Source organism: Molossus molossus, unplaced genomic scaffold (assembly GCF_014108415.1).
Source record: "Molossus molossus isolate mMolMol1 unplaced genomic scaffold, mMolMol1.p scaffold_m16_p_15, whole genome shotgun sequence".
Classification (NCBI taxonomy): domain Eukaryota; kingdom Metazoa; phylum Chordata; class Mammalia; order Chiroptera; family Molossidae; genus Molossus; species Molossus molossus.
Window position 1 is genome coordinate 52,082,196 of NW_023425350.1, and position 13,765 is coordinate 52,095,960.

A 13,765-nucleotide genomic window follows, 5' to 3' on the forward strand; every position below is an offset into this window, starting at 1 on the left:
CTGGGGCTTTCGTTGACAGTGGGGGTGCCTGGAGTCGGTTGGCCTTGGGCTGCAGGAATTGCCAGCAGCTGATAGAGGTAGAGCCACTTACAAGTGAGAACAATACAAAAGGAGAAGGTCTTTCTGGTAGGCGAGGTGCAGGGGTGCTGGGGACTGAGCCAGAGCCCAGGCACACAGCTGGGTACAGTGTATGGGAAGCACGTGTTAGCCGAGGATACTCTGAGCTGCTGACTCTGAGCGTGGGCACATTTTCCTCTCAACTAGTAGCTTGCATCATCCTCGAGATGCTGTGACATCTCCTCCCAGAATATGTTCACTCTTCTGACTGAGAAACATTTCCTGTTCCTGGAAAACCAGGCCTAGGAAGTCATTTCATGACAATAAAGACATCTCTGCTTTCTTCTCCCCATGCCAGCGCCGGGCTGTCCTCTAAATCACCGTGTGTGGACCCCAGCCTCTAGCAGGGTGGGTCCTCCATTCAGAAAGACCGGAAACCCTGGCTCTGAGAGAAAAGGCTGTGGGCATCGAGGCACCAACAGTGTACCCCATGTGGTGACAATTGTCTGTCACAGCCTGCTACTGCCACCAACACAATCCATGGTCATCAGGAGGGACAGGGTGGGGCAGGCCCTCCAGGGTGACAAGCTGACCACTTCCCCCAGGACAACTGAGGACTGCACGCTGTCTCCTCAGAGTGAACAGCTCCGTTTGCAGACAACTGAACTCTCCTGCCTCTCTGGCTGCCTTTGGAGAAACCGCAGCTCTCAGAACCTCCCCCGGAAGCGAGAAAGGGCCAGTGTGGGCATGCGAACTGAGCCTGTAGAGAGCAGGAGAGAAGTTGTCGTGTTTATTTGAGTGATGAGGCGGAGCTGCCTGCTCCCGCGGTGTCACCTCCCTCCGGCTGGAAGCTCCACGGGACCCCTTTCTGTGGCTATGAGAAGAGGCGATGTCCTAACTACCCTGCTTCCTGCCGGAACACCTGCTTCGTGAGGCTGGGACTTTTATCAGCTTGGTTCACCGCTGAGTCCCGGAAGCCTGGAGGAGCGCTTGGTAATAGTAGAGGCACAGTGAATATTCCTTGATTGAGTGAATAGTGATAAAAAGCAAAACATTTTAAGTAGATTTAGTGGTTATGAATCCTTAGACATAAAACAAAGGAACTCTGAAATACACAAATCAAAAGCTTTAGGAATACAAGAGTGTGACAAAATAATACACATAAATAAATGTTAAACATGCAAGAGTTTTTAAAAATCCTCTTAGAGAAATTGATAGGTTGAGCAGACAAATTACAGATGAAGCTATAGAATATCTGAATAATAACCATTACAAGTCTAATCTAATAAATATGCCTATGGAACATTTATAAAAAGTGAGCTTACACTAGACCACAAGAAAATCACAGTAAATTCCCAAAAAAGTAGGACATGTTATTTAAAAAAAAAAAAAAAAAGTACATACAAAGAAAACAATAAACCCATTTCTATATATCTTTATTGCTATAGATGCAAAATATCATTGAATAAACTATTAGAAAACCAAATCCAGCAATATATTAAAAGACTACCAGGACCAAATAGGTTTCTATTCAAGAAATGCAAATACTTGATCATTAGGAAATTATTAATGTAATTGATTGTCCTAACAGATAAATTGATAATGATTTTTATTAATATTTTGATGGATGCTGAAAACCTACTTGAAAATTGGGACCCAGTCCTATTCAGAAAATAATCTCTTGTGATTTGGAATTGAAGAAAATTTCCTTCACTTTATGAAAGGTAATTATCAGAAATCAATAAGTGACATAGTAAAAAACTGGAAATAGTCACGTTAATGTCAGGAACAAGACGAGCACGCCAGCTATCACTGGTACTAGTCAACGTTGTTCTAGAGAGAGGATGGGGAACACCTGGCCCATGGGCCGCATAAGGCCCATGAAATAAATACCAGCTAGCATCACACAACTCACCAAATTAGCTTGACTGAATATAACAGGCTAATTTTTAAGTTAATAATGGCCCTTGGTAGAAAAAAGGTCCCCCACCCCTGTTCTAGAGGTTTTACCAATCCAATAACTAAAGAATAAGAAATAAGGTATAAATCTCAGTTATCATTATTTGCAAATAATTTTATCCAGAATACCCCATGCAATTAACTAGAAAAAAAAAATGTAAGTACTAATCAGAATCCTTATGTATGTGTTCAATAAGATAGTTAGTACACAATAAATATTATATCCTTAATATCATAATATCTTATTAGAGAATATAATGTTTCCAGTTAAAAGAGGTAGATTTAATGTACACATTCGTGTCTGTTTTCTCTAAAAATCTACTATAATGATAGTAAAAGAATAAAAACAAAGAAAATGCATGATGACAAAGAGAATGGGAGAAGAATCAGTGGTAGGCAAGACATTTCAACAAAATTTAGAAGCTGGCAGTGGGTGGGTGAGTGGTGGCTGACTCAGAGAACTGAGAAAATGGAACTCTACCACAGTAGTGAATAAAAATCAGGACAACCAGGTAAACTCAGAACTCAGAAGCACTCGTTACCTCTAAAGGCAGGGGTGCAGGGCAGACTGAAAACAGAACTGGCTTACTCATCCGCTCCTCCACCTTCTGAAACCAGCAACACCCATTGCCCACACTGCAGAAGGGCGGTTTATATCCAGAGAGGTCTGCACAGCAGTTTGGTCCCCAGCCCTGGTCAGGGTCTTGCGGGCGGTGGCTATGGATGTGTGTCTCTCACATTGATATTTTTTTCCTCTCTCTGTCCATCCTACTCTATCTGAAGATAAATGGAAAAATATCCTTGGGTGAGGATTTAAGAAAAAAAATGTGCATATAAAGGAGTCAGGGGTTATTTTCTGGTTAATTTAATTTTTAAAGAACAGTATCAAGAACGTCATTGAACAGGGACCAGGATCGAGGCCATTCTGTCCCAGGAAGGTCTGGAATATGTAAACCATTTGCTCCTAGTGTCCTTGGTTAGGGAAGACAAAATCTTGTGATTCATTAGCTGGCTGTAAATTGCTCAGATTGTTTGGCCTTGTTTCATGATATTGTCTCAGTTTCCCTTATTCCACTTGTCAAGGACTCTCCCTAGCTTCTTATTATCCTCTCTCACTTGGAGGAACTAGGCTCAGAAAGGCAGGGGTGCTCTGATGAAAAATTCAGCTAGCCTCTTAATGCCCTTCAGTAGAACCCACCACTGCTTGTCCCACAAATATCTAAAACTTCTTGAAAGTGTTAAAGGGAGACTTGCCCTACTGGATAACCAAACATATTCTAAAACTACAATAATTAAAACAATGTGTTTTCCATAAAGAAAAAAGGAACTCATTAAAATGCAATCAAGAATTAATTTAATTGCATTTAAACTTGTGAATTTAGTATTTGAAAAAGCTGGCTTTTCAAGTGAATAAAAAGAGTATGTTATGGTTTAATGATATTTGAGAAAATTCCAGATAGCTTAGTAATGTAAATGTAAAAAATAGATCTATATAAAAGTTCTAGAAGAGCCCGACTGGTGTGGCTCACTGGTTGCGTGTCGACCCATGCACCAAGAGGTCACCAGTTCGATTCCCGGTCAGGGCACATGTCCAGGTTGTGGGCTCGATCCACAAGGGGGGGCATGCAGGAGGTGGCCAATCAATGTTCTCTCTTATTGATGTTTCTCTCTCTCTCCTCTCTCTCTCTCTCTCAAATCAATAAAGAAAATATATACTCTTTAAAAGTACTAGAAGAAAAATAGCAAAATGTTATTTCAATCCTAGGATAGAGGAGGAGTTTCTAAGATTAATAAAAAGCTATGAAGCCATGAAAGAAAAGGCCAAAGGAAAAGCCAAAAAGAAAATATGGATACACACAGATTAAAGTCTCGTTCAACCAAAGATATCATAAAAGATAGAAGAGATTTACATTTCTGATCATAATGAAGTAACTGGACCAGCCCTTTTGCTATAAGCAACTAGAAAATTGGAAAAAATACCTGAAAAAAACTTGTTTTCAGACATTGGACAATAGATAAAACTACGATTGGAGTTCCTGGATAGGAAAGCAGGCCAGATGAGCCCGTGACCCCCCTGGGTTGCTTCCGGAAGATCTTTTCAGACCACAGTGCAGGGAAGAGGGCCCCACATGGTCATGACAGTCTCACTAAGCTAGAGAGAGGCAGATGGGAGTTTGGGGAGGCAGAGACTGCTTGAATTTGGGGAGCAGTAGGGGGAACTATGCAGTGAAAGAGTTCCAGAAATCCTCAGGTCCCTGGTGCATGCATGAGAGAGGATGCCACAAGACAGGGCAAAGAATTGCTCTAGAAATTCTTGTTCTAAACTGAGCTGGCAGAAGCTGAGCCCCTGGCAGGGCGAATGGCTCTGAGAATTAACAGTCTGAAGACAGACGAGACCAGCCACAAGAGAGAACTAAGTTTCTGGAGTGGTTGAAAGGCCTGGACAAAGCCTGCTCCAACCCATTTGCAACAAAGGAAATGCAGGGAATACCCGGGACGGTTATGACTTCCTGGTAGCTTGAGCCCTCTATAGTGTCCCTGTCGTTTGTGTTAAACCTCTGCTGTTTTTTCAACAAACTAACTAAACGTTCCCTAGCTATGAAGTCTGAAACAAGGATCCACTTGTTTCAGGACAAAAGAGATACTGAGGGAAAAGAGTCAGTTCGGGGAGAAGAGCATGTGGCGGCTGCCGCAGACACAAGCACAAAGCTTTTGTTCACCCAAGTGTTTATTGAAGACCCTCTGTCTGACAGGCCTGGGCTGCTTGCCGAGGGGATACAGGAGCACAGGAAGGCTCTTGCCTTGAGAAACTCTTGATCCCATAGGGCAAACATGTTTGAAGGGTTAAATAAAAGGACAGGGCAGGAAACACAAAAGGCTAAATGGAAGATCCCAGAGAACAAGTTGGGTTCAGAGGCTCACAAGACATGGTAGAAAGGGTCCAGAGCTGGCGGTGGCTGGGACCTCTCACCTCTGGCCGACTTCAGGCCACATCCTGACTCACGGGCTTCTTGCAAACCCACAGATAGCGGATATTACAGTTGTTGTCGTTCCACTTCCGCTGCATATGAACGCAATCTTCGTCCTGCCCGTCTCTGTGCCTCCAGTTGTCCGGCTGATTATCATACCAAAACCTGGAGGAAGAAGGCTTTGTTCTGCTAGATGAAAGAAGGGTCCTTCCCCCCGCACTCCCCTGTGGTATAAGGAGCTGAAGTGACATGGGTCCCTAATTCCCTGGTGGCCCCTGGATGAGAACAAAGCTGGGGCCAGAGTTGCCATGAAGGTAGCTTTGCTGAGGTTGACCTTAGTCACTGAAGATCGAGGGACAGAAAAGATGTCTGAAGCTTATTCACATTCACACCCCAGAATTCAGATGCCTGGTGATGGGGGCAGGACCTCTTGGGACCAGGCCTATGTAGGGCATAGACAGGCAAAAACAAACAAACAAACAAACAACAACAACAACAACAAAAAACAGGGAGATCTTCTCATGGGCTGCCTGCCAGCCCTAGGTTATGTCATGTGAAAGGGTCCAGGCAAAGATCACAGATATTTCCATGTGTACACACACACACCATACACATCATACATATCACACATGCACAAACACATTACACATGCATTATACACAATCATGCACACATCATGCACATATCACACACACAACACACACTCACTGGGCAGGCATACGCACAGAGGCCAGACAGTCTCTAACCAGGCCTGCCCAAGACAGTGCCAGGGACAACACCAGACAGTGGCTGGACTCACACATTGCTGCCAGCAGAATTGAATGGTGTCCCATCTGTCCACTTCCAAGAGTTCTCTCTGTCCCTGTCATTGAGGCCAATCCAGTGGTCGGAGGTGCTTGTGAATTCTGCCAGATACGACTGTAAAGAAAAGACCGTGCTGTTTGACCCTGAGTGAGGATCTGGCTCTCCCAGCCATGTAGAGGAGATGTCCAGGTCATCCCCTCCTGGACCCGGGGCATGCAGCCCACTTCTTTGACCGTGCCTCCCATGGTTTGTCCAGGACCTAGGGCAGCAGCCAGGTCCCCTCAAAGGAAGTTCAGCTTCTCCCATGTTGACTTGATGTGGGGTGTGGCTTTACTGAGACAGAGACCTGGCTACAAAACAAACAAAAAAACCAAGAGACCTGGCAACAGAGGAGGGGGGGAGACCTGGCCACAGTTTATGAAGAAGTTTTGTTTTACAAAATAGCATGCCCTTGGACAGATATACAAGAACAGTCAGGAGAACCACAAGGATGGGCAGTTCTGTCAATTGAATTGGGCCAAACCTACTATGGTCCTTTGTCAGTAACCCTAGTAAAGTCTGATAAGTACCTTTGGCAGATGGGACACCCAGAGACTCTAATGCCTTTGGTGGTCCTCAAACTTCCATGTGTGTATCTGGCCTTGCCAAGAGGCCTGGGTCTCCTGCTCATGAGCTCCCCAGAGCCATGGGATTAACTGATGTTAAAATCAAGATTGACAACCTGAGAGGAAGCTGAGGGGCTAAATGAGGGGATGGGGAAGGAAGTATGTTTCCAACACTCTCAGGGCAGTCACCTGGTGTCACTTCCCTTTGCCTTTCCTCACTGCTGACATCTGTGGTTCTCTGTGTGTCACCCTCATTCACTGAGGACACTGGGGTTTGCTGTCAATGTTTCTACCTCCAGTGCAAGATGCTCACTAGAACTCAATAAATATTTGCTCCCTGACTAATGAGGTGACATGAAAGTTTCTGCCATACCTGCTCTGAGAGGGGCAAAGCCAAAGCAAAAAATCCCTTATCCCACACCCACCCCTTCAGCACCACCCCAAGCCCAAAGCTCTGACCTGCTCCTCTGCAGAGGTCACCGAGGCCAGGTGGGCTCCCTGGGACACACAGAACTGCTCAGCCTCATGCCAAGACTTCTTGACATGAGAAAAGTAATACAGGTTCCCGCCGTAGGCCTTCCAGCCTTGCAGGATCAGCCGGAGAAGTTCATCTGGGGCAAAGGTCAGGGAGGAGAGAGAATAAGGGGCTAGCTGTACATGCCCAAGAGCTGGCCTTCCTGACCTCTCCAGGGACTGACCACTGAGAGTCACAAACCCGTGCAATACTTGTTGCCCAGTGCCTCAGGGGCAAGGCCCGGGAGGCTGCACCTCCAGCCTACTACCCAATATACCAGCACGCTGCAGCCCAGAACTCCTGGCTCTATCATCCTCAGTCAGCTTTGCAGACTCTTGCTTCTGGCTCTACTACCCTGTTTCCCAACTCATCGCTATCACCTGACAGTCCTCTGCATCTCAATTCCTGTCATCTCCCTGTGGGGAGATTTCATAGCTTCTCCATGGCGTCATTCATTTTATTGACTTCCTCTCCATCCACTTCAGCCACCCACACCCAGGACCATACCTGGAACCTTGTCGTCACCTGGTCTGCCTGACCTCACAGTTTCAATTAGCTCAAACCTCGAATCTCTCAGCTCTTTTGTCCCTCCCAGCCATGACACTATGCTCCTTAACATCAACTACACCACAGCTGTTTGAAATGGTGCCACACAGACCCTCTTATTCATCTGGTTATTCCTTTGTTCAACATTTCTTAACTTCTATGAACTAGAGACTATTATACAAAGATTAATAAGACATGATTCATGCAGTCCAGTAAGTGCGATAGGTATTGGAGATGCATCAATTGAAAGCCATGTGCATATTCCAGTAGAGGCAGGAACGAGAGTATGGTCTATTTCACCTGGGCTGTACTTGGGGCTCAGGGACGACATCCAATGTGAGAGCTCACTTGAGCTGAGTCTTAAAAGTCTGAGGAACAGTTTGCCAGGTGGTCAGGGCCAAGGGGTGCATTCCAGGCAGGGGAAAGAGTGACTAGACGCAAAAACGTGAAGGTGTGAAACAGCATGGCATGACGAGCATTTGGTGAGGGACAGGAGACCAACGTGGACAGGTTCACCAACACTAGTATGTCCTTTGCGAAGGAGTTTGGAATGTGTCCCGTGAGCAAGGGGAAGCCTGGAAGGTTCCTTTTTCTCCCATCAGATCAAGCCTATCCTAATCTAGAAAAGCCCTCTCAAGGAAGTTCACCAAAATGTCAGTAATGGGCTCATATGAAAAATAGAAACATTTCATGGAAATGCAACTGGTTATTTTCTCATCTTTCTCTCTTTGAATATTTACCACATTGCCTATAATTAATATGTAGGTTTTGTAATGTAAATATCAATGATATTTATATGTTTTAATCCCTTTATCTACCCTGTCATCCCCGTCGCCTTGACCTCATCTCTCTTCTCTTCAGCCAAGCTCCTTGAATGACTTGTGCAGCTTCTCTTTCATGCACACCCTGCTGGCCGTGGTCTGGCCTCCAGGCCACATCAACTCTCCACTGAAACTTCATCCCATTGACTTCCTAATTCGCCAGGCTCGGTGGATGTTTATTCGTTACTTTACCTGGCTTCTCCAAGGCACTTGCCAGGACTAGCCGCGCCCCTTCTTGAAATGTTGTCCTTCCTTGGCCTCCCTAACTAATCCTCTCCTGCCTCTAAGAATACCTTCCCCAGTCTCCTTCAAAAATACCTTTCCCTCCTGGCCACCTGGAGGTTGACTTCCTGCCTCCACCCTCAGCCTTCTTCTCATGAAGCATTTTATCTCACGCAACCCCCACCCCACCTTCACTCCATTGCCCCATTGTGACAGCAGGAAGTCAGAAATAAGACTGTCTGGCCCCACTAGCACCCACCGTCTTTACACACTGTCACCATACCCGGTTTGTTTCCCAAGTATCAGTCTGACCAGATGATAAGCAACTGGAGAGCAGGGATTCTGCTGCCTACGCCACCTCCACCACTGCCTGGGCACATCGAGCCTGTTTGGTTGGATTTGACCCCTTCCCAGCACCTACACTCCTGCCCAGAGGGGTGCCTGGTGAAGCAAGCCAAAGCCAAAGGGACAGGAGACTCCACCCTCCCAAGAGACTGTACCTTCCCCAGGCCAACCCCTCCCTCGCACTTACTTTGGGACTTCTGTAGCTGCTCCTGCGAAGCAAAGGCTGCACGGAGGGTCTCCAGGCTATTCTGCTTCTCCTGGATGTTTGAGGTCAGTGTCTTAGTGCTCTCTAAATCCCCTTTCAACCTCTGGACCTCAGCACCGGCCTTCTGCAGATTGCTCTCCAGCATCTGGGTCTTGGATTTTAAGGCCACGGCATCCTTCAGTCCTTGTTTTAGGATCTGTATCTCTTTGCTGGCATTTTTCAACTGATCGTTTATCATCTGGATGTTGGCATGTAAGACATTGGTGTTCTCTAGCTCTGTTTTTAATCCTTGGATCTGAGCACTGGCCTGCTCCAGGCGAGTGTTCGCTCTTTGGGTCTGGGCAGTGGTCGTTTCCAAATCTCTTTTTAACAAGTTAATCTCATCACCAGCCCTTTTCAGATGACCTCTTAATAACTGGATCTCAACACTGGTGTTGTCTAAACGGTCTTTTATAAGGGTCTGGGTCTGGGAGTTTAAATCATTTGCATTTTGCAGGCTTCCCTTTAGCTTCTGAATCTCAGCATTGGTTTCTTGCAAACTATTACTTAAAACCTGATTCTGAGCCCTTAAGTCACTGACACTATCCAGATTGCCTCTTAAAACAAGAATCTGCGCATTAACGTTCTGTAAACTGCTGTTTGCCAACTGGGCCTGGGCATTTGCCATTTCCAACCCTGCCTTCAACACCTGAATTTCCGCGTTAGTATTTTCTAAGCCTCTGCTCAATATTTGGAGCTCAATGCTGGTGTTTTCTAAACTGGTTTTTAAGAAACTCTGGGTCTGGGAATTTAAAGCATTTGCCTTTTCCAGATCTCCTTTTTGTCTCTGGATCTCAGCACTGGCCCCCTCCAAGGAACTTTTTAACATCTGGGTCTGGAGGCGCAAGGCATTGGCATCATTTACAACGCCTTTTACGATCTGGATGTCAGCACTGGCATCTTTCAGATGACCCCCGAGCACCTGGATCTGAGAACTGACATTGTCCACTCTGCACATCAGTGTCTGCACCTCCATGCTCCAGGTGCTGGAGTTCTCCACATGGTCTTTAAACATCTGGAGGGTCTCTTGTAACTCTGCCACCCAGACAAAGTGGTAGGGATCTGGAGGGAAGAGATGGAAAAGGCAGCCGAAGAGGTCCCTTACACAGGGAAACATTAATTATAGGAGCCAACCAGAGTGTTCTTAAAATTTCCAAGGGGAATGTCTGCGACACAACCCTGAGTGCTCCTCAAGCAGCCTGCTACTCACTGCAGTCACAGAGACCTTGGGATGGGCCACCTGAGAATGTGGGCCCAAAAATGAAATAAATAAAGGCCTACCCCACATGAACTGAGGGGCAGAGGGATTAAGATACTTGCCTACTGTAAACTAGCTACATCAAGAGTCATGCTGATAGACAAATAGATCCATGGAATAGAATAGAGAATCCAGAAATAGACTCACACATATATGAACAATTGATTTCAATGAAGATACAAAGGCAATTCATGGAGAAAGGACAATCTTTTCAGCAAATGGTGCTCAAACAATTGAATATCCATATAAAAAAAATGAATCTCATATACAAAATTTAACTCAAAATTAATCATTGACCTAAATGTAAAACCTAAAACTATAAGATTTCCAGAGGAAAACATCAAGAATGTCTTTGTGACCTTTGGCATAGGCAAAGATTTCTCCGATATGAGACCAAAAGCATGACCCATAAAAGAAAAATTTGATAAATTAGACTTTACCAAAATTCAAATCTTGTGAAGAGAATTAAAAGACAAGCCATGGGCTGAGAGAAAAATATTTGCAAATCATATGACTAATAAAGGACCCCAAAAAGTACACACTATATGATCCCTTTTATAGAAAACTCTAGAACTGGCCAAGTGACGATACTATAGCCAGAAGACCGTGGTTGCTTGAGGACGCAGGGAGGGTGAGGGCAGTATGGCCAAGGGCACAAGGGAACTTTGGGGGAGGATGATGACCATGCTCATTATCTTGATTGTGGTGGTGGTTTCACGGGTATATTTCTATGCCAAAAGTTCTTAGAGTGTATGCTTTAAATATGTGTACTTTATTATGTGTCAGTGATATCTCAATAAAGCTGTTTTCTAAATTAAAAAAAAAAAAATCATGCCTTTCTGTGAGGATAGCGACACTAATAAAGGACATGGGAGTGTTAGGGGAGAAGCTCATCCTAGGGTCTGGCCTGAAATACCCCAGCTTCCTCCCAGCCACCTGCCCCACTGTGGCTGCTCACCGTCACGTTCCGCAGGCCCCTGCCCAGTAGTGTTGTCTCCCGCGAGCTCCTGGGAGTAGCCGTAGGCCTCCAGCGCAGGTCTTAAGTTCTGTAGAACTGAGACACCCCATTCTTGGGTCAGCACAACCCCTCAGCATTGAGCCTGGGGAACAGGCTGTCCCATCCCTGAGTCAGGGTTCTGGAAGGAGAGAGGTGGCACCAAGTACCCCTCAGAGTTTCTCTCATGGGCCTCTGCTTTTGGGGTGCCCCTTGGTCGGTGCTATTATGCAGGAAAGGGAGAGAGCCGGTGGGATTCAGATGACCCGGGAGCTTACCCACAACAAAGAGGGCCGTGAGAGAGATGACGGTGACCACGACCATGAATATCAGGGTGGCCTGAATCAGCCTTGGTGACTTAGGGGCTGCTGGAGCCGAGGAGTCCAGGCCTGTGGGGAGATGTCAGTGTCCAGGAGGAGAGTCCGAGCTGGGCAGAGCCAACCCCTTGGGCTCAGTCTCCTGGCCTGTCCGGTGGGGATGAGAATTCCTGCCACACTTAGCACGGAGAAGGCAATGAAGCCCTTTGACTAGTTCACCAGGGCTCACTGCGGGGAATGGCAGCAACACAAAGGCTGGAGAAGGTGTGCAGGGCACAGAGCCTGGCCCGAAGAGGAGGGCAACAGAAGTGTGGTTTGAGGAAGGGAGGGAGGGAGGGAGGCAGGGAGGAAGCGAGGGAGGGAGGGAGGGAGGGAGGGAGGGAGGGAGGGAGGGAGGGCGGGCCAGAGCAGGAACCCTGACCAGTCTTGCTCCCGAATCCTGACCAGAGCAAGACTCGCAGGCCTTTGGGGCTGCTGCCTCCTCCACAGATTGACCTGGGTCCATCCTGGAGACTTCCTCAGCTGAGGTCAGAGGCTCCTTGTGGGTGTCCTAAGAAGGGCTGTGCCTGGGAATCTGGGGTGAGCCCCTGATTCAAAACTAGGTCTCTCTGAATTCAAAGTTCACCCTTCCTCTTGCCGGGTTGCCATCCTCGAGGGTCTGGGGAGATTCCATACAGACTCGAGGTGTCTCAGACTCTCCGTCCTCACCCGACCCACCTTCTGCCCTTGCCTGTTTGCTCTGGAGGCTGAGGCAGCGATGAGCCCAGTGAGCTCTGGCCTGCCAAGGTGGGGCTGAGAAAAACGGTGGGGGGCTGGGGACAGGCAGGCCAGTCCCTGACTGGGGATGGGCCGTGCCCCGTTTTCTTACCTTGAGGGTGCAGGGAGACAGTCTGGTTGTCTGTGCAGAAGTGGACCTGGTCACCACTCATCTCTGCTGCCTTCATCTTCCAGGGCTGCTCCCTGCCTTAGTCCCCGAAGACTCGTGCTGGGGACCACAGTGGTGGAAGGGAAGCTGCAGTAACCTGGCTCTTATGCCCCTGAGGAGGTCCTGACCACACCGAAGCCCTGCTCCTCCCTGGCCCTGCAGAAGCACCCCCGTCAGGCCCCTCCCCCAGCGCCGCACCAGTCTTCCCGGCCCTATCCTCTTCCTCTTCCTGTCAGCACCACCCTTGCCCGCCTCAGACCCATCACCCCAACATCTGCACCCCGGCAGAGCTCCAAACACTGCCTCTGCCCCCAGATCACAAACACTTTCACCAGCAATTTAGGAGGAGGTCAGCGGTTCCTTCTCGGCTTTGCAGAAAAAACCCTTGTGACTAGCAGCTGACTTAATCCTAGTCCCAGACCCTCTCGGGGTCTCACTGCCCACTCAGGACCTCGCCACTCAGGTAAGGGTCTGTGGTAGAATAAAAAATATATTGGTCTCTGTTCCAGTTCGTGGAACAGAGCTCCTAAAACCTCTGAAATCTCCTTAGTAATAGGAGTGTTTTTTGTTATTCATAACAAGCCCCTTTCAACCACACTTACGTTTATGCTAATGAGGTAACTCAGAGTGGACCCCTAGACAGACCAAACTCACAGCTTTCCAATCCCACCCCAACCCCCAACCTCCAGGTGGGAGAGGGGGCCTGGAGTTATAGAAGCTCACCAACAGCGAGAGAGATTCGCGGCGCCTTCAAGGGGTTTCCTGGTTGGTGAGCACATGCATGTGCCACGAGGGTACTGTTCCCCGGTTCCGCGGGGACAGCGGCGTTCGTGCTCTGGACCCTGCCCGACCACACCCTCCCTACCTCTTTGTCTGTTTGTCTGTACCCTTTATCATAAACTGTAATAGTAACTATAGTGTTTTCCTGAGTTCTGAGTTATTCTAGTGAATTATTGAACCTGAGAGGGTCATGGGAGCCCCCAGATTTTCAGTCAGCCACGCAGAAGTGTGGGTTTCTTAGAGACCCCAAATGCAGTTGGCATCTGAGGTCAGGCTGGTCTTATAGGACCAAGCCCTTAACTTGTGGGGTCTGTACTAACTCCCAGAGTTAGTGTCAAAATTAAATTGCATTGTAGTACACACAGCTGGTGTCAGAGACTTAGCTGGTGTCGGAAAACACCGCAC

General features: G+C 47.4%; 1 protein-coding gene across 1 annotated transcript; it reads right to left on the reverse strand.

Moving 5' to 3' along the window:
• Positions 1-4,840: 4,840 nt before the first annotated feature.
• Positions 4,841-12,717, reverse strand: CLEC4F (C-type lectin domain family 4 member F). Its single transcript, XM_036263075.1, has 7 exons — positions 12,524-12,717; positions 11,617-11,727; positions 11,303-11,398; positions 9,030-10,148; positions 6,854-7,005; positions 5,785-5,903; positions 4,841-5,150 (listed from the first exon to the last, which is right to left on the reverse strand). Exons 1-7 carry the CDS (start codon positions 12,597-12,599, stop codon positions 5,000-5,002), a joined length of 1,824 nt encoding a protein of 607 aa, XP_036118968.1. The 5' UTR covers positions 12,600-12,717; the 3' UTR covers positions 4,841-4,999.
• Positions 12,718-13,765: the final 1,048 nt, after the last annotated feature.

What these genes read in the sequence shown, in the direction of transcription:
- CLEC4F (XM_036263075.1), bottom strand. Translation starts at nt 12,599, where the DNA reads ATGAAGGCAGCAGAGATGAGTGGTGACCAGGTCCACTTCTGCACAGAC. An exon ending in TGTCTCCCTGCACCCTCAAG is followed by an intron (nt 11,728 to 12,523) that starts GTAAGAAAACGG and finishes ATCTCCCCACAG; the next exon opens with GCCTGGACTCCTCGGCTCCA. An exon ending in AATTCTGCTGGCAGCAATGT is followed by an intron (nt 5,151 to 5,784) that starts GTGAGTCCAGCC and finishes TTCTTCCTCCAG; the next exon opens with GTTTTGGTATGATAATCAGC.